At 40.8% G+C, this 18,552-nt stretch overlaps 1 protein-coding gene across 3 annotated transcripts in view; it reads left to right on the top strand.

Annotated features, from left to right (window-relative positions):
* SERAC1 (serine active site containing 1) overlaps positions 1-18,552 on the top strand; it is a 32,766-nt gene that overhangs the window by 5,722 nt on the left and 8,492 nt on the right. The window contains exons 3-13 of one of the 3 annotated variants that reach the window (XM_044421996.1): positions 2,158-2,194; positions 3,463-3,599; positions 4,259-4,348; positions 6,228-6,359; positions 8,130-8,251; positions 10,159-10,287; positions 11,013-11,126; positions 12,542-12,704; positions 14,280-14,430; positions 16,173-16,314; positions 18,000-18,100. In XM_044421996.1, coding sequence (XP_044277931.1) covers positions 2,158-2,194; positions 3,463-3,599; positions 4,259-4,348; positions 6,228-6,359; positions 8,130-8,251; positions 10,159-10,287; positions 11,013-11,126; positions 12,542-12,704; positions 14,280-14,430; positions 16,173-16,314; positions 18,000-18,100 — 1,318 coding nt within the window. Of the gene's footprint in view, positions 1-2,134; positions 2,195-3,462; positions 3,600-4,258; positions 4,349-6,227; positions 6,360-8,129; positions 8,252-10,158; positions 10,288-11,012; positions 11,127-12,541; positions 12,705-14,279; positions 14,431-16,172; positions 16,315-17,999; positions 18,101-18,552 lie in introns of all 3 variants that reach the window. The other 2 variants (XM_044422010.1, XM_044422005.1) reach the window with 2 other exon arrangements.

The following is an 18,552-nucleotide window of genomic DNA, read 5'->3' on the forward strand; positions in this document are numbered from 1 at the left end:
GAAAAAGAAATGGAAGAAAGCAAAATGGCTGTCTGAGGAAGCTTTACAAATAGCTGAGGAAAGAAGGGAAGCAAAAGACAAGGGAGAAAGGGAAAGATACACCCAATTTAATGCAGAATTCCAGAGAATAGCTAGAAGAGATAAGAGTGCCTTCTTAAATGAACAGTGCAAAGAAATAGAAGAAAACAATAGAATAGGGAGGACCAGAGATCTCTTCAAGAAAATTGGAGATATGAAGGGAACATTTCATGCAAAGGTGGGCATGATAAAGGACCAAAATGGCAGGGACCTAACAGAGGCAGAGGAGTTTAAGAAGAAGTGGCAAGATTACACAGAAGAACTATACAAGAAAGAGCTTAACATCCCTGATAACCACGATGGGGTGGTCTCTGACCTCAAGCCAGACATCCTGGAATGTGAAGTCAAATGGGTCTTAGGAAGTCTGAGCAACAACAAAGCTAGTGGAGGTGACAGTATTCCAGCTGAGGTATTCAAAATCCTAAAAGATGATGCAGTAAAAGTGCTACATTCAATATACCAGCAAATTTGGAAAACTCAACAGTGGCCACAGGATTGGAAAAGTTCAGTTTACATTCCAATTCCAAAGAAGAGCAATGCCAAAGAATGTTCAAACTACCACACCATTGTGCTCATTTCACATGCTAGCAAAGTTGTGCTCAAAATCCTACAAGCTAGGCTCCAGCAGTAAGTGGACCGAGAAGTACAGGCAGGGTTTCGAAGAGGCAGAGAAACTAGAGATCAAATTGCCAACATACACTGGATCATGGAGAAAGCTAGTTCCAGAAAAACATCTACTTCTGCTTCATTGACTATGCTAAAGCCTTTGATTGTGTGGATCACAACAAATTGTGGCAAATTCTGTCAAGAAGCAGCAGTGAGAACTGGGTATGGAACCACTGATTGGTTCAAAATTGAGAAGTTCGGCAAGGCTGTATACTGTCGCCCTGCCTATTTAACTTATATGCAGAGCACATCATGAGAAAGACTAGATGAATCACCAGTTGGAATTAAGATTGCCAGGAGAAATATCAGCAACCTCAGAAATGCAGATGATACCACTCTAATGGCAGAAAGTGAAGAGGAACCAAAGAGCAGGTGAAAGAGGAGAGTGCAAAAGTTGGCTTGAAACTCAATATTAAGAATAGTAAGATCATGGCATCCTTTCCTCTCACTTCCTGGCAAATAGATGGGGAAGAAATTGATGTAGTGACAGATTTTATTTCCCTGGGCTCCAAGATCACCACAGATGGGGACTGCAGCCAAGAAATTAAAAGACGCTTGCTCCTGGGGAGGAAAGCTATGGCAAATCTAGACAGCATACTAAAAAGCAGAGACATCACCCTGGCAACAAAAGTGTGTATAGTCAAGGCTATGATTTTCCCAGTTGCAATGCATGGCTGTGGAAGTTGGACCATAAGGAAGGCTGTGCACTGAAGAATTGAGGCCTTTGAATTGTGATGCTGGAGGAGACTCCCTTGGACCGCAAGGCGATCAAACCGGTCAGTCCTAGAGGAGATCAACTCTGACTGCTCTTTAGAAGGCCAGATCCTGAAGATGAAACTCAAATACTTTGGCCACCTAATGAGAAGGAAGGACTCCCTGGAGAAGAGCCTAATGCTGGGAACAATAGATGGCAAAAGAAGGGGAGGGCAGAGAATGAGGTGGCTAGATGGAGTCACTGAAGGAGTTGCCTTGTGCTTGGGTGGACTCCGGGGGATGGTGGAGGACAGGAAGGCTTGGAGGAACGTTGTCCATGGGGTTGTGATGGGTCGGACACAACTTTGCAACTAACAACCACAACATGATGTTGATGAGCCTTACTCTAAGGTAAGTGTATATGATTACAGTCTTGGTGCATGTTCTGTATCTGTTTTAAGACATTGGCTTGTTTCCAAAACAGGGCTGTAGTTCTTTATCCATTTGCCCAGGAGTAAGTCCCATTGAACTCAATGTATATGATTACATTGTAAATTTCTCATTCTTGATTCCCATGATTTCACATTGATTTCAATGAGATCTAATTAAACTAGTCACTATACAACCCCTTGTTATATCTGATGCAATGATGTACTTTAATATGTTTATACTGAAAACTGCCTTTTTCCATATACAGTGACACTGTTTTTAATTTTTAAGGGAAAATCGCAAAGTTAACTGGCTCTCTTGTTCTGGGGTAAGTTTTAATTAGGAAGCACATATTTAGTTTGTAGAGTTAAGATTGTAAATTTGTAGAATTCCAGTAGTATGATCTTTCCTCTGTGTGTGTGTGTGTGTGTGTGTGTGTGTGTGTATCTATAAAACTTAGACATAGTGCTAATGAACTTTTAAATGCAGAGGATTAATTTTTCAGTTATCACAGTAAGAAAAACAGTGTATTGCACCATGGTCTAAAAAGTATGTTTTGGCAACTTACACAGCACTGAAGACTGTATCAGAAATACATATTATATAAAATAAATTGGGGGTTTAGATACAAAGAGTTAATTATTTCATTTAAATTTATCATTTGGAATTGTCACCTTCAGTGTGAGACAACTGAAGATGACAATTTTCCTTGGAAAATCTTAATTGTACTTTAGAAATCTCAAGTGTTAGAAGGCAGTTGAGTGGGGCTTCTTTTTAACTTTGTACTTCATTTCTAACTATAACAGGGTGTTTGCCTTCCTGGTGTCATAGTTAATAGTTAAAAGAAAACAATATCTTTTCATATTCTTTACAAGATTGTGCAAGCTGTCTGCAACCAACCACTGAGTAGCATGTGCTGTTACATAAGTTTTTCCAGCCTTGTGACTCTCTCGGCCACTGTGTATCTTAATAGTATATATCCAAAGTGCAAAGACTTTGATGTTGCTTCATGCAAGAATGTACAGGCCTGGGAATAAAACTGGCAAGTGGTCCATTCTCTTTTGTGTTCCCTTCATAGATGCCAGTTATAAATTTTGGCTTTCATATTTTTATATTGAAGACCATCTATCAGTAATTCCCAGCCTGTGTACTTTAAAAGCACTGCTGGTATTCAACTAAGTTAATTAATAGCAGAAATGGAGTCCAAACCACTTGCAGACTGATGAATCTGTCTGCTGCATTGCTATATGATTTCAGTGCCCTGGCCTGGCTTCCTTGTAGTTAGAATCTAATCTTAGTTTGTAGGCAGCACTTCAAATAAAAATCACCAATTGAGATGTTACAGACAAATTCTGTTTTAAGAACTCTAGATAGCTGTGCTGAGCAGGGGAAGGGAGCAAGTATGTTAGGCATATGGTTTGTTCCTGGGCTGTTAAAGTATGTTTTATTAGACCAGGATCTTGAGGTCTAAAGCAGACTGTTATTCAGACAATTGTACACTTAGGTGGCTTTTTTCCTCAAGAGAGGCAAATTTTAAATGTGTATATTAAAATTACACACTGTATACCTGCATTGATATCTGTCTATCTTTTTAAGTGGTTGTATCTTTGCTACATATGAAGTTCTGGCTTTAAGGAAGCTACTCTCTTTTGATACCCAAGTGGTACAGCAAGAAAAATTGAAGTCCTACATTTATTTACAAACGGTTTCTTTGGATCCATGTGAATATCAAGGTAAGAAATTCTCAGGTTGTTGCTTTAATAAGAATGAATCAAGTGAGCAACTTAAGAAACAGGATGATAGAAGAGAACTAGAAAAAATATGCATTCTGGGTGTTTCACAAAAAGCACTACTCACTTGTGCTACAGAGAGTACTGGAGAAAGTTTGTCCATTGGGATCAGGGTTTTGCATATACTCTTCTTAAATTCACTTGAAGAAACAATCTTTTTCTTGGATTGTTCTTTTTTTAAATGGATCCTTGGGCACACTTTCAAGAGTCTTCTGCTTTTTCTCTGCTTGCCTTTTCCTTCATTCCCGCAAGCTGGGACAAGCAGCCAAGCCCCAGCAATGCTCAAGCATTCATGGGAGCTAGCCACTTGAGATAGAAACATAGAGTGAGTCAGAAGGAGTCTCCTGAGCCTTCTAGTCTGGCCCTCAGCTCCAACCAGGTCTTCTCATGGCATGCCTACCATGTGCATGTTCAAATCGTGTCCAGTTCAGTAATGCTCCTTCCCTGGCTGTCCGCCTTTGTCTCAGTCAGTGCTCAGAGATTTTTCTATGGGAGGCAAGGCTTCAGTCTGAAGAAGAATACTATTGACCTCCTTTTACCTAATATGAAAGGGTCATAAAAATTCATGAAGTTCCTAACGAAATCTTTATTGATTTTTACAGGAATTACTTATCAAGTGAGAAAGGAGCTTCACAGAGCAGCAAGGAAAATTCTGGACGCCACTGCTAGAATTTTCCGAAGACCATTTGATGGTAGGTTTCATGGCAACTGCTAAAAGTTAAGAATACAATTAGGTTAGGTCAGTGATCTATCTAAGTTAATGCTTTAACTGTGCACAGTAGATGCTCTGAGTGGTTTAAAGTAGTGCATGTAGTCAATCCCTAGCTTCCTTTCTGTTGTGTCTACTCTCTGTGATTTGTTTTGTCTACCTATTTGCTCCCCTGTTTTCCTGTTCTGTAAGTTATTTATCTAGTGGGGTCACTTTCCCTCCTGGAAGGGGAATATGCGGCTCCTCCACTTGTTCACAATGACAATGACATAGGGCCTCTGTCAGGAAGAAAAGTGCTAACTCTAGTCTGATTAAGTTTACGGTGATTCTAATCCTACAAAGTACTGTGCCCTTGTTGCCTAATGCAATAACTTGAGTTATTGGAGTAGCCCCTGAATCTTCCAGCTGCTAGATAATGTTTTACCATGCTTAAATCACTTTTCAGTAAAGATGTTACAGATTTTTAGTTTAGCAGTTGTTGACTCTAAACATTTTACTTAAAAGAACTTTCCACTGAGATCAGTGCATTGAGATATTTACTGTTGACCCTTAGGTGCTTGCTTTTCTTATAATTCAGTTTATTTCTGTTTTGCTTTCTTCGTGCAATGGCAAGCCTTGGTCACTAGTTCCGGCTACAGAGCTTATGTTTCAGAGTTAAGAACATATGAGTGTGTTATTTTTCAATAGAATTATTTCTGTGCTATTTATATTGATTAATAATAATAGTTTATAAACAGTTTTTCTGTGGGTCATGCAAGTGAATTTAAAATATAAAATTTCAGATATGACCACAGTACAATAAAAATCCAATGATAAGAACCAGTTTTCATGTCATGGTGGCAATTAACTCAAGATAATTTTCTGTAGACAAGCCCCTACAGCTTACTTAGAGCTTGTGAATGGGACATGTGAACCCATGGGTTAACTACTAAGGTGCTCATCCTGAAACATCCAAACAGATCTCGTCTGCTTGTCACCTTCTCAGTTTTCAAACGATCCGGAAGTGATCTCGCAGCAGCATGCATCAGTGTGAATTAATGGTTAAGTAACCCATGACTTGCCACAGGGATGTGTGAACCTCGTCTCAGTCTTTAAAAATATCCAGTATAAAACTTAAACACACACCCGTGTAAGAAAGTAAAATGTAATGCAAACCACGGGACTCAACCCAAACCAGTACAAGTGCTAAAATTACCATTAATACCATGGGGACTAAAATAACACATCATTAAAAAGGACTGGGGAAACAGAAAAGGCTTACACATGGTGTCAACTAGGCAAGCTTCCTGAGCATTCCATAGCCAGCTGGCCACCACCAAAAAGCCCTTCTTTCATGGTCACCCTCTGAATTTTGGATCATAGGATACTTGGAATAGAGGACCTCTGGACATAGGTAGGTATATGAGTGCATGGGCATTCTGTTGAGAAGTGTAATACAACACGTTTTGCAATAGATATTAATATCTGAAACAGCAAACCTGCCTCTCTTCTCAACTTATCTGTGGAGAATTGCACCTTCAAGTTTTGAGCTCTGCCCTAGCTTAACTAGCATTGTCCATTTCTTGAATAATCATATTGTAAGATACCAAGGGAAGAACTAGACCAACATACAATGGCAAAGAGACTGAGCTGTGAACCGGGAAACCTCCATTTCAAGCCTTACCTCTGCCATTAATTGCTTAGACTTAACATATAGCCTGCATGGCCATTTCTTCTGTTCTGTTGTGCTTTCACCTTCTGCTTCTCTAAGATTGCTCATGAAATAATGCAGTTTCTTATATAGCATGCTTAAAAATGTTCCTCTGGAAGAAGTGTAGTAAAGCAGCTATAATCATTTGTAAACATTTGTTTTTTGGGTAAAGAACGCTTCAGTACTTTTGATATGGAAGAGCATGAATGCGCCTTGTGGCTCCTTCTGAAAAGAACCCAGTCAGAAGATAAAATGGTCCGATTACAAGCTGTGCAGGAACTGGCCTCCAATCATTATTGGCATGGTAATGTATTCTCTTAGGATAACTACTGCATTTAAACTTGTGAGCATCAGCTTCCAAATACTGCTATGAAAGAATCCTATGTGTCTGTCCATTAGCCAATCTGTTGGAAAATTCTCCTGTTCAGGCCCTGTTGAAGCCCTTCCCTACCTGCTTCCCTCCAGATATTTTGGATTTCAACCTTCATCACATCTTCCATGTTCAGGAATGCTGGATGTCATCATTCAAAACATCGGGGGTGGGGGCACCAGGTCAGGAACAGCAGCTTATTGAAGAAATTGTAGCACTGCAGAGCCCACACATGTGTAGGGGAACTTCCCATTGCTGGGTGCCTAATATTGAACCCAGCTTATGGTTGCAGCTGTGAGCCCACATTAAATAGATGTCTGGTATAGTTGAGGAAAATCACAAAGCAATAGTTTTCACCCCTTCCACATCTGCTTCTCCTTTTACCTCTGGCTCCAGTTAATGTTCCACTGAGTTTATTTTTTAAGCAATTCTCTGTATCTGCTCATTTTCCTCTATCTTTCTCTTGCTTTTAAAATCTTGGGGAAAATGATGGTGCCATGGTGTGATCTACCATAAGATGGGACATAACAAAGTTGTGAGTTGCAGCCAGGGCAGATTTGAAGCAGACTTTCAAAATTAATTTTACACTTTTGTCATTATCAAAAAGCATCTCCATTTTTCTGGCGTGCTTTCAGCTGATCTCTCAGAATTATGCATGGTGTGGAGAACGTAGAGACCCTTTCCCCATAATATTGGGCTCATCTCATGAAACCGATGGGTGGGAGATTCAGAATTGATTAAAGCACTTTCTCACATAGTGCATAGTTAAATTAAGGAATTAATCTCCATAAGATATTGTGACAACCACTAATTTGGATGCTTTTAAAGGAAGATTGGATGAATTCATGGAGAAAAGGCTATTAGTGGCTACTAGTCCAGATGGCTATATGTTTCTCCCATATCAGAGGGAGTATACCTACGTGCACCAGTTGCTGAGGAACATGGGCAGCAGGGTGCTCTTGCACTCATACCCTGCCTGTGCAATCCTGTGAGTAACTGATGGACCACTGTGCAAACAGAATGCCACCTCTTGTCCTGATACAGCATGACTCTTTCTACATGCTTAAAATTTCATCTGGTTTTCATCCAGGTTTTGAGCAGCAGAGTATACAAAAGCCTGGGCTTTAGGTATCTAGAGCACCGTGGAGTCACTATGCTAGCCCACTCGAAGCTGCTCAAGAATACCTTTGAGCCATGAGACCGTGCAGTCCTGGAGTTTGTCTAGCTGCCAGTTTGAATGAAAAGAATAATGTTTTTTGCTATTTGCTTAAATGTTTGACAAAATGTACAGTTTTTGACACAGATCTTCAATTCCAGTGGTGTACAGATTATATTGCAGCCATATGAGGGCCTGATTATCTTTACACGCCCATTTGATAAGTTCAGTTTTGAAATAGTAAATGCAGAGATTTTGGTTTTATGTTAGTGTTGCAGCTGGACTTTTTCTTCTCACTATCCTCACACTACAAAGTGAATTACTTTTATAAACTTGTATCTGTTTTTCACCTCTGTGCATGTAGTCCCTTCCAAGCAGAAGGAAAGAAAGTCTACTGATTCTTCATCCACTTTGAATTACTGTATGTCCCTGCTTGCTTTTATAAATTGCAAGAATGTATTGCTTATTTGGGCTTTATAAAGATTTATAAATAGAGGGAAATAATTCAAGTTACTTAGAAACCTAACTTTATGTTTATTCTAATACAGATTATCAATATAGGACAGCTGCCCAATCCATTGATAAGAGAACTGCTATTGGTTTAGCTCGAAGTCAGGATGTTGACCTACGATTTTTCCTGCCTCCTCCCTTTTTACCAAAACAAGGAGATGTATGTATAAAATCCAGACACCACTTGTCCAGCAGTATCTTTTTATAGAAGTATTTGAGAGCTAATGCTGAGCTGAAGTTAGTAGCTAAGATGTTAGCAGCAACATATTCATCTATGTTGACTGACATTTCCTAAGTGGCAGGTAACCTCTTTTATCTGGCCTCACTGCTGATGGCATCTAGCTATGGGAACAGGAAGAAGGGGTAATTTGGGATGAAAAAGATGAATAGTTGGTTCTGGAAATGACAGGTGAAGATGAAATTTAGGATAGCCTGAGATCAACAGCTATGGAATGCATCAGAGTATAACTGCAGGGGCTAGTGCAAAGAGACATGTACCAACCACCTTGAGTGCCATGCATTACTCCTTCCAGAATGTGGCTGGGAAGAAACAGTAGAATGCAGACACTAAAGAAAGATGGATGTTGGTGAATTTAAAAAGGTGGGAAACAGCAGAGCTATTTGATACACCTTACAGTTTGAGGAAGAAGTAAGGTGAAGGATCAGTGAGACTCAAGATCTAGGTCAAGTGGACTGCTGCAAATTATCCAGGAAACCTCAGTAGGGGTGCCATCTCATGGCCTTCCAATATTGTCTGGGTGGCTATAGGATAGGTTGGCGTCTCAGTTCTCATCTCAGAAAACACAGAGATCAGAACTGGAACTTCAACATTGATGGACCCTTGTAGCCAACACAATTCTATCCATGACTATCTTTGGAACTGGTGTGGTGGTGATGGTGGAGGTTGCGGGGGCAGGAGGAGAAGGCGCTGCCATCCTCTAAAGCAGGGGGCCAGTTGACAGGTGCCAGCGGTGGGTGTGGGCCGCCAAGGTGGTGCCAACGGGGGGGGGGGGGGGGGCCGGGGGCGGGGGGGGGGGGGGGGGGGGCACCAGCATGCACATGGGAGGGGAGGCGGGGATGGGATGGGGGGAAGTGCAGGGCCAGGCGCTGGCTTGCGAGGAGATCATTTTCTCCAAGCGAGTCCAAAACGACCTCCTCTTGAGCAAGCTGCATGCCCGCGTGTGTGCCAAACCTGTGGAGCGGGCCAGGTCCAGCCCGTGAGCCTTAACTGAGGACCCAAGCTCTAAAGAATCTTAGTGGTGTCTCAGTCTCTCTTCCAAATGAGGAAAAGGAAAGCATTTAGATGGCCAACATCAGATCTCTAAATGCTTTGGAGGGTGAGGGAAGCATGGCAACAATCCCAGCCTCTGCACTTCTCCCACCTTCCATTGGATGTGTATAATCCTCCAGGTTTGGAAAGTTACAGGCTGCCACACTGGATAGCACCTTAGGTTCTATGAAATGTATAGTACAATCAGACTGCGGCTCCTCCAAGATAGATGGTATGTGCCTCTCTGTGCTAACCTAGCACAGGGATGCAGAAGGGTAGGGATTTTGCTGGATGTGATAACACTGAGGAAAATGCACTGGAATTTTGTTCTTGGGAATATGCTTAAAGGGAGCATCCAAGAGCAGTCCGGGGTTAGCATTGGGCAGAAACAATAGTACCTTGTGTACCAGATCTGTAAATATACTTGCTCCAAATAATACTTGCTCCATTATTGTTAGTTGGTGCTCTCTATCCATGTTCAGAGGGCCAAAATGGAACAGGAACAGTCAGTCTCTGAGAGTGTAATCCTTTGCACAGATAACACAGAAGTAAGTTCTGCAGTTTGCAGCATTCACAGCCAGCATTGCTATAAGACACCTCCTATATAGGGATTTAGAAGACCAATGAATGGGATAGCAGTGGATGAGCTCCCATCAGAAAAGTACCACTTGCCTACCTTTCTGGCTTAACATAACTTTGAGAAATTAATTGACTATTGTTCAAAGTTCTCACATAATTTTATGATGTTTGCAACTGGCAGAAATGTTGACAGAAATGTTTTTGATTTTATGGTATAGATTACTTGTTTAGAAGATGAATTCCGGCTGCTGTTGGCAGCTTTACCTCAGACAGATCTTGACCCGTGTGTGAAGCATTTTACATCTTTGGCTTTAAGAGAAAGCAGTCAGACCATCGCTGCTCAAAAGGTGTGCTCCGAAATATGAGGGCTTTGATATAAATGGAACACTCCATATCAAAAATTATGAAGGCTCTTAGTTACTGATGAAGAGCAAAAGCTGTAATAGAATAATTTTGTCTTACATTTGTTTTTGCCTGCACCATATTCCAAATTGACATGGGAGCCATTCTGCTTTCTAGTAAGTTGATAATGTTTATGAACTGTTCTTGCCAGTAGGAGTGACAGTGTGCTGGTTGATTATTTGCTTATTTCCAGCTGTTTCCATGTTTTAGGCATGGGCCTTTCTTGTACCTATCTTCTCAGGTCCTTGCAATAGGATTTCTTTTTTTTTTCTTTGTCTGCAGATGTAGAGCTAGCATAAGGTAAAGTACTGTGTTTCCTTTTTTAAAAGATAGAAAATTAAAATTACATTCTCATATTTAAAATTTGCATAAATTGCCTAGCTGGTAATTTTAATAGCAGTGCTCTTGCTATTGTTTTGCTGAGCTGTCCCTTTGTTGAAAACGGGTATCACCTTGCTAACTAGTTTATCAAGAACCTGATGGAATAGGAAGTTTCAACCTGTTTAGAAGCTGAGACCATTTTACTTTTGCTCAATCAAAATTGTTGGCATTCTCCATGAATATGCCTACTTTGAAAAAGCAACTTCCACAAAACTTGTCATGTATAAGTTTTAATGTTTACCTCATTACTTTGAAATTAATTGAATTTTCTGATTCAATTTCCTTCCAGGGGGGCTTATGGTGTTTTGGTGGAAATGGCCTTCCTTATTGCGAAAGTCTCAGTACCGTCCCAGCAAAAACTGTCGAACTCTTCTGTTTACAAGCCTTAGTGCAACATTCCAAGGTAAAGCTCAGATCTTAAACCTTTGCTATTGTTATTTACCAGTTTGTGTAGGTAGCATTATACCACCTACCACCTTTGAAGGCCAAAATGGCCTTCTCAAGACAGTTCACCTCAGAATATCATAGAACAGCTTAAAAGTAAAATACAAAGTTCACTATAATAGCCATCTAAATTTCTTCTAAAATCAGCAGTAAAATAGCAGCAACCACCAATTAAGACTTGAGCATAGACAAGGACCAATATTAGTTAACCTAGCTGCTTACTTTTTAAGAGCCCATTTAAAACCACTGCATGAGGGAACCTGAGGCAAAAGAAAGGGGCAGTCTTAGCTATGTTCCCTTTTTAAAATCCTGATGCTTTGGTCTATGGAACTTCCAGCTAAAGGGTTTAATAAAATTCTTAGATATGCCTCATTATAAGTAAATACTGCCACCAAAATAAACACTGGAAAAGACATGCCCCCTTTCCCGTCTGTGGATGACTGAAAAGATAGGTGCCTTTGCTTCAGTTCAGGTTCTCTGCCCCCCCTCCCCGCCCCCAAACTCACAATGAGGTGATGTGTTCTCTAGAAACTTAACTCTCAGGAGAGGACAAGAAAACTCTGTGTCCTCTATAGAGATTGGAGAAGAAAAAATGCTGAATCCTGCTAGTTAGGCTTGAAAAGAAAACACAGATGTTCACCTGTAAGAAAGGAAAGTATCAGGAGAAAATAGAAATCTTGTTTGCTTCTTTCAAGAAACAGGAGTAAGGCAAACTAGTGCTTTCTGCATGGGAGGTACCATTTTTACCTTCGGCAAAAATTCCACATGAAGGCAAGTGCTTCTTACTTCGTTAGAGTTCTCTTATAGTCCAGAAAGAAGGGCTTAGGGTCAACACAGGTCCTAGGATTGACTAGTGAGGTAAATCGAACTTTGTGGACCCCTGACAGAGTCCCACTGAAACCCATGGAAGAAATAGGCAGAACTGGTTTGTTTCACTGGGCCATAGTTGTGACTAAGGTTGGTTTGATCATGACTGGTGCATTGCATGTGAACCGCTCACCTGTTTCTGCTCAGAACCTTTTGTGCAATGCCTGAAGGCTCTTTGGAATCATGGGGGCTTTAGCATATATATTTTTTCTTAGTCCTTATGACAAGAAGCTTGAAACATAATGATAAAAAGGAAGCTTAGAAAGAAGCTGAAATTCATTCTCTCTCATTGTTTCTAAGCTCAGCTGCAAGGGATGTCAAAAATTGTTCACATGTTGTGATTGTTATTTCAGATTTTGAATGTTACTGAACATGTAATTTCATCTGTTTCTGGAGAGAACCTTCATCATGAAAAAATGCCACTTTGTGTATTACATAATTTCATGGATGTTACAAATAATTTTGAATATTTGTAGATCATTGTTGTGTTTCCTGCAAACACTTTAGATTCCTAGTCACTGTGATGAAATTGAATCAAAGAGAGGACTTCAACTGTTAAGGAAATTGTACCATCTTTGCAGAGATTCCCCCAAAATACAAAGAAGCATAATTCACATAATTGGAAATATGGCACTAGATGAACAACTTCATTTATCTATATTAAGTGCAGGTAATAATAAATGTTTATAGGGGATTAAAGATAAAAATGGGAAATTATGAGAAATGAGGTGTTTAAAAAAAAGAATATTTCAGCCTTTTAATCAGTTTGCCATGTAATAATTTAAAATTCAAGGGGTATAGGCATGTCATTCAGAAAATGAGTCTAAGATAAAGGCCAAATAGTTCTAAAGAAAACACCTGGGCAAAAAAAAGGGACTGCTGAGATTAATTCACAATCTTAATAGAACCAGTGTAATCTGGAGCATCAGACTGGGGACCTAGGAGATACAGATTCTAGTACCCACTCAGCTGTGAAGCTCACTGCTGACTTTGGGCCAGTTAGTCACTATCCCACAGGGTGGTTGTTGTAAGGATAAAGAAAGCGGGGGAAGTCTGTGTAAGCTGCCTTGTATTCCTTATAAAAAAGAACTCAAAAGGAAAAAGGGGCAGGATGTAATGCAGTGTAATAATAATTGAAATGATGAGTCATATTTATTATATGAAAAACGAATTGGCAGCCTACTGACTCTAAGTGAAACATTTTTCCGTTATTTAACACTCTAGGCTTATTTGTATAGTTAGTGGAACTTACTAGTTTATAAGGACAAAAATTCTCTCAATTTGAGAGCTATATATTAAGTTGATGGAAAAGGGTGGTGGTGTGGGAGTTTCTTCCACTCACTCTGTGTAATGTGCCTGTACTTAAGTGGTTCTAAAAGCAACTGTCAAAAGCATAATTACATTTTTTGAAGGGGTAACAACTTGAAATGTTTGAAGGTTTTTTAAATTGTGTCGAGTATCCTTGGTCCTGGTAGTGGGGCGCACTATAGTGTAATACTTATTTTTATTATGCATCAATTTTTATGTTTGTATTTTAAATATAGTGTTATTTTGCTTGTATTTTAGATTGGAAATTAATTTTATTTTTTTAAAAAAGAAGTGGTCCTAGAAGCAGTAGAGTCCCTTTCTCAGATTCCTTCCCAAGAGTGGAAATGAGGGAGTTAATTATCAGTTAAAGAGAATATTTAGAAGCTTGCTTTTGCTGGACTGTACTGCTGAGCTAGAAAGTTGCTGCTTTGAGTGCTTCGTACACAGAGAACTAGTATGGTGAGAAGAAGACTAGACTAGGTCCTTCTTCCTTATATGGTAGCTTTATAAGTGAAGGGAAATTTTTCTTTTGTTAGGAGGATACTTAAATATGTAACACCCCTTCCCCCATAGGTTGAAGTGGTACAGTCCAGAAAAAGCTTTAGGAGTTGATTCTTCTAGATGTATACATGGGCTGTCATCAACTTTTGACCTATTGGACTTTGGCCTGAAAGAACACTCACACTGCATCATTAAATTTGAACATGAAAAAAAAAAAAGATCAGCAGACCTACAGATTGCTGACTCTTGTAAATTAAGAAGCTAACAACTTGCAAGCTAGCTGGAAACTACCAGAGAAGTTTCTGCAAAAAGCACAGGGTCTGTTTGTTTATTTTCTTACTGTCCAGGAGTGCAGTTTAATAAGAAGCATGTTTAATAAGTCATATGTCATTTTAGCAGGTAATAACCAATGATGTTCATGCTTAATTTATGCTAGGTTGGGTTTCTGTGCTAGCCGATATGATGAAGTCTACTCGTGTCATGGAATCCTCACATGCAGCAAGAGCCTTGGCCAACTTAGACAGGGAAACGGTGAAGGAGAAATACCCAGATGGAGTATATCTTTTGCACCCGCAATTTCGAACCAAGTAAGGAGGCAAGGTTCATATTGTTTTGTTCTGCTACTGATGCTACTTTCAGAAAAGGAAAGGGCTCCTTTCTAAAGGACCCTCTCAGTCCTCCTGAGTATATGCCAAAGGACTGCAGCAGGGCCCAACTTGTTTGCCCCCAAGTGATCATGAGCTCTTTTCTGCTTCCTGTGTTCCCCTTTGTGTTTAATTAAAACCTCTCAGTTGCTATCTAATGAGAATTCCTTTCAAGTGTCCCTGGTTTGTCACTTACACAAATTCATTCTTTAAAAATTCATTTAGGTAGATTCTTTTGGGGTTGTTTTTGTTTGTTTTTTGGTTTGCTTTAGTGAGGCTGGCACAAAAGCACAAATGTACTCTTGCATGAGTCCAAAATGCTAAGGCCTGCCTGAGCAATGACATGTGGAGTTGCCTTCTGTCAAAGAGGAGCAGGCACTCACTCACCATGGGCACTGTCCCAGTGCAGCTACAAAGAGCTTTGTTTTTTCACTTAGCTTTCTCTTGACAGCTGCCAAAAGAGGAGCTGTCAAGAGAAACCAAAGCCATTGAATGATCTTTGTTTGCAGAAAAGTGTATCAAGTGGATCATCCGCTTCATGGCAAAATCACTGACCTTTCCCAAGATTCTAGATACTTTGGAACATGAAAAAGTGCAAGCCATCCCTTTTCTCATAGCATGGAGGTTTGACAGCTGCCTTCCAACCCCCCCGCCCCCCCAAAAAAACCCTATCAAAAAACTTGTAAAAGAAACCCCTTTTTAAAGTACCCAAACTTCTCTGCTCCCACAAAAGGGCTAAAATTAGTTTCTGTTGACTAGAACTATTTTCTGTTGTGCTCGCTTTATAAAGTTTAAGTGTGCTCCTGGACAACAGAAATGTGACTGAACAGAGTGTGGTGGCAGCAGCCCTGCCTGGACAGAAGTGGTTATACATGACATAAGTAGCCATGGTAGGTTTTTTTTTTACTGGTTTACCATGTTGCCCAAACCCAGTTGTGCTACTTCAGCATGGTATGTTTGGTTTTTAAAAACCACAAACAGAAATAATGATCTGTTCTATGATTTCTTAGTACTACAATGGCTTCTTGTATCACCTGAACCCAGAAAGCACAGCTCAGTGTGGCACCAAGGCCAGAACCAGGCAGCTGCTTGGCAAAGCAGCTCATTGCAGCCACTGAATTTTAGGGCGGGAGCAGGCAATGTGCTTGTCAGTGCTGGGAAAGGTGCCCCATCCAACCCAGTCGGTTCTCCCACTGCCTTCTTTTCCAAGTGCCTGAAGGAAGCCCCCCCCCCACAGGTCAACAGGAGGGGTAAGAATCAGCTGGTGGGGGGTGCCCAGCTGGGGGCTGCACTGCTCAGCTGATCCCGCTGCTGCTCTTCTCACATGCATGGGGGAAGCTCCTCCCATGCACAAGCAGGCGGGTCAAGTGTCAGCTGGGTGGCAGTGCCCGGTTGGAGGCAATGCTGCTCAGCTGTTTCCCATGCTGCCCCCCTCCACCGGTGCTGGAGGGAAGGGTGCAAATCAGCTTGGTGGCAGCTCCCAACTGAGGGTTGCGTTGCTCAGCTGATTCCCCACTCATCCCCCTCTTTTGCTTCCCCTGGCAAGGCACGCATCCCTGACTCGGTACCTGCCCAAGCATCTTTCTGGCAAGTGGCAACAATGGGGGGACAGCATTCAACCCCCACTTTTTTTTCAGCTGCAGTCTTCTAGTAATGCTCTCTTTTGCAACTTCTTTTACTACCAGTATGCCCATTAAAGCCGATGTACTTTTTGTTCATGGCCTCTTGGGGGCAGCGTTTAAAACATGGCGACAACAGGATGTTGAGCAGTCAGCAGCGGAGAAAGATGTGGATATGGAGGATGACTACAGTGAGTGTTGGCCGAAGGTATGAAGGCAATAATCAGTACTTATTAGATTCTTTAATAAAACAGCAGAGAGAGGCTGAAATCACTTGCTTTACTTTTGGCGTCCTGCCAAGGTATAATGCAGAGTGTTGAACTAGGGAAATCTGTGAAACTCACTGGGTGATTTTGGACAGTCTTTATTTCTCAGCCTAGTGGAACTTTGTGAGGATAACAACATGACAATGCTCTGAGTTACTTTGGAGGAAGAGTATGATGCAATTACATGGTTTAAACAGTGGCTTGCATTTTAAATAGTGATTTTTGGTTCCTGGTCCAAGCAAGAATCACGGTTGGCTCTACCTGTGGTTACTATTACCACAGATGTAACAGTTAAGCAGAGCCAGCAAAAAGAACTTGCATTGCAGAGGGAAGGGATGAAGGAAGAAGTTTGAACATTGTATGTGTTTGGCAGTGGACAGCCCCTTGCCAACTGGATGACATCACCCTGCATTCTTTGAAATATATAATATATAGATATTAACCCGAAGTCTTGCTACGTCTATTCTGTCTTGCAGAATGAAGGTAACTATGATTTGAGATCAGCTTTGCATCTGTGTAACATGGCAATACCTCTGAGTTTCACCAAAAAGTTCTCTTGATAACATCAAGATTGTCTCTTAAGCCCAGTGTTGAAATTTGCTAAATTTGGGTTTGTGGGAATCGAATAACCTTTAATATATGCTGAAGTAGACATTCTTTGCCCTTCAGTATATGTCTGTGCTGGAAAATGCATCACCTCTGGAATTTATGCTCTGCAGCTGTTAAAGGCATGGGAACCTTGTACAGGCTAACAACCTAGCCTCGTTTAGGTTGCATGTCATATCCTGTGTAGGTAGCTATTCTGTAGATTAAGGTATGAAAGCTGGGATTCAGTGGGAGGATGAGAATGAGGATTATTACAATAAAACTAATGAACTTTCCAGTGTGACAAGGATGGCTCCTGGAGGGGCAAGTGAAAATGATCTCTTTAGAATTGCATTTCTTGGCCTGTGGAGCTCATATGCTGGCACTGTATTACTGAAAAAAGAGTGTGTATTCAGCTTACACACAACTCTAAGCAAGTTTCTTCAGAAAGGCATCCCTGTCTCAATACAGTGTGTTCTGTAATCATATATTTATTTATTTATTATTTATTTAAAACATTTCTATGCCGCCCCATTCGCCGAAGTCTCGGGGCGGCTCACAACATAAAATTAAAATATAATACATTCAAATATGCAACAAAATTAACAATATAAAATAAGTCACCCTGGCCAGATAAAATAAGCAAATAATATTAACAATTAAAATGACGTTTAAATAAAAAGGTCTTCGCCTGGCGCTGAAAAACAAATAACAATGGCGCCAGGCGGACCTCTCTGGGGAGTGCATTCCATAGATTGGGCGCCACCGCAGAGAAAGCCCTCCTCCGAGTACCCACCCTCCTAATTTCTTTCACAGAGGGTTCCCGGAGAAGGGCCTCTCCCGCTGATCTCAAGGGGTGGGCAGGCGGGCGGGCGGGCATATATGGATGTAAGCGCTCCTTCAGGTAACCAGGACCCAAGCCACTTCTGTTTGACTGTCTCCCTTGAAAATAGACTATTAGTTTGGATTTTAATCCCTGAAACCCAAACAGTTTTGTGAATCCAAATGTTTTCTATCTTGTTTTTGTGTATTTTATATTTAGACATGGTTAGCATCTGACTGCCCTTCACTTAGAATTTTATCTGTGGAATATGACACCCACCTGAGTGACTGGAAAGCAAAATGTCCTGTGGAGAGCTACAGGTAACTAATGGAGAACACAGAATGAGGGACTGCAACAAGAAACCATCTGAACAGTACACAATTATCCAGATTATTCACATTTCTGTCTTGTAAAGATTCCTATAGTTTTAGGCATCTATAAAGATGGAAGAGATATAGTTGTAAGCAACAAAAATTCTGATTTTGATTTGACCAAATTAACTGGCCAGTCATCTTGCATATACTCTTGCAGATTTACAAGAGTGTAGAATAGTTTGTCGGGGCAGCCTTATGAAGCTGCTTTATACTGAGTCATATTGATTGATTGATTGATTGATTGATTTATACCCTGCCTTTTTCCAACAAAGGGCTCAAGGCAGCTTACATCATTCTCCTCCTCCATCTTATCCCCACAACAACAACCATGTGAGGTAGGCTGGACTGAAAGTCTGTGACTGGCCCAAAGTCACCCAGTTGGCTCCATGGCTGAGCGG

The sequence above is a fragment of the Varanus komodoensis genome, unplaced genomic scaffold (assembly GCF_004798865.1).
Source record: "Varanus komodoensis strain SLA01 unplaced genomic scaffold, ASM479886v1 scaffold1, whole genome shotgun sequence".
Lineage (NCBI taxonomy): Eukaryota > Metazoa > Chordata > Lepidosauria > Squamata > Varanidae > Varanus > Varanus komodoensis.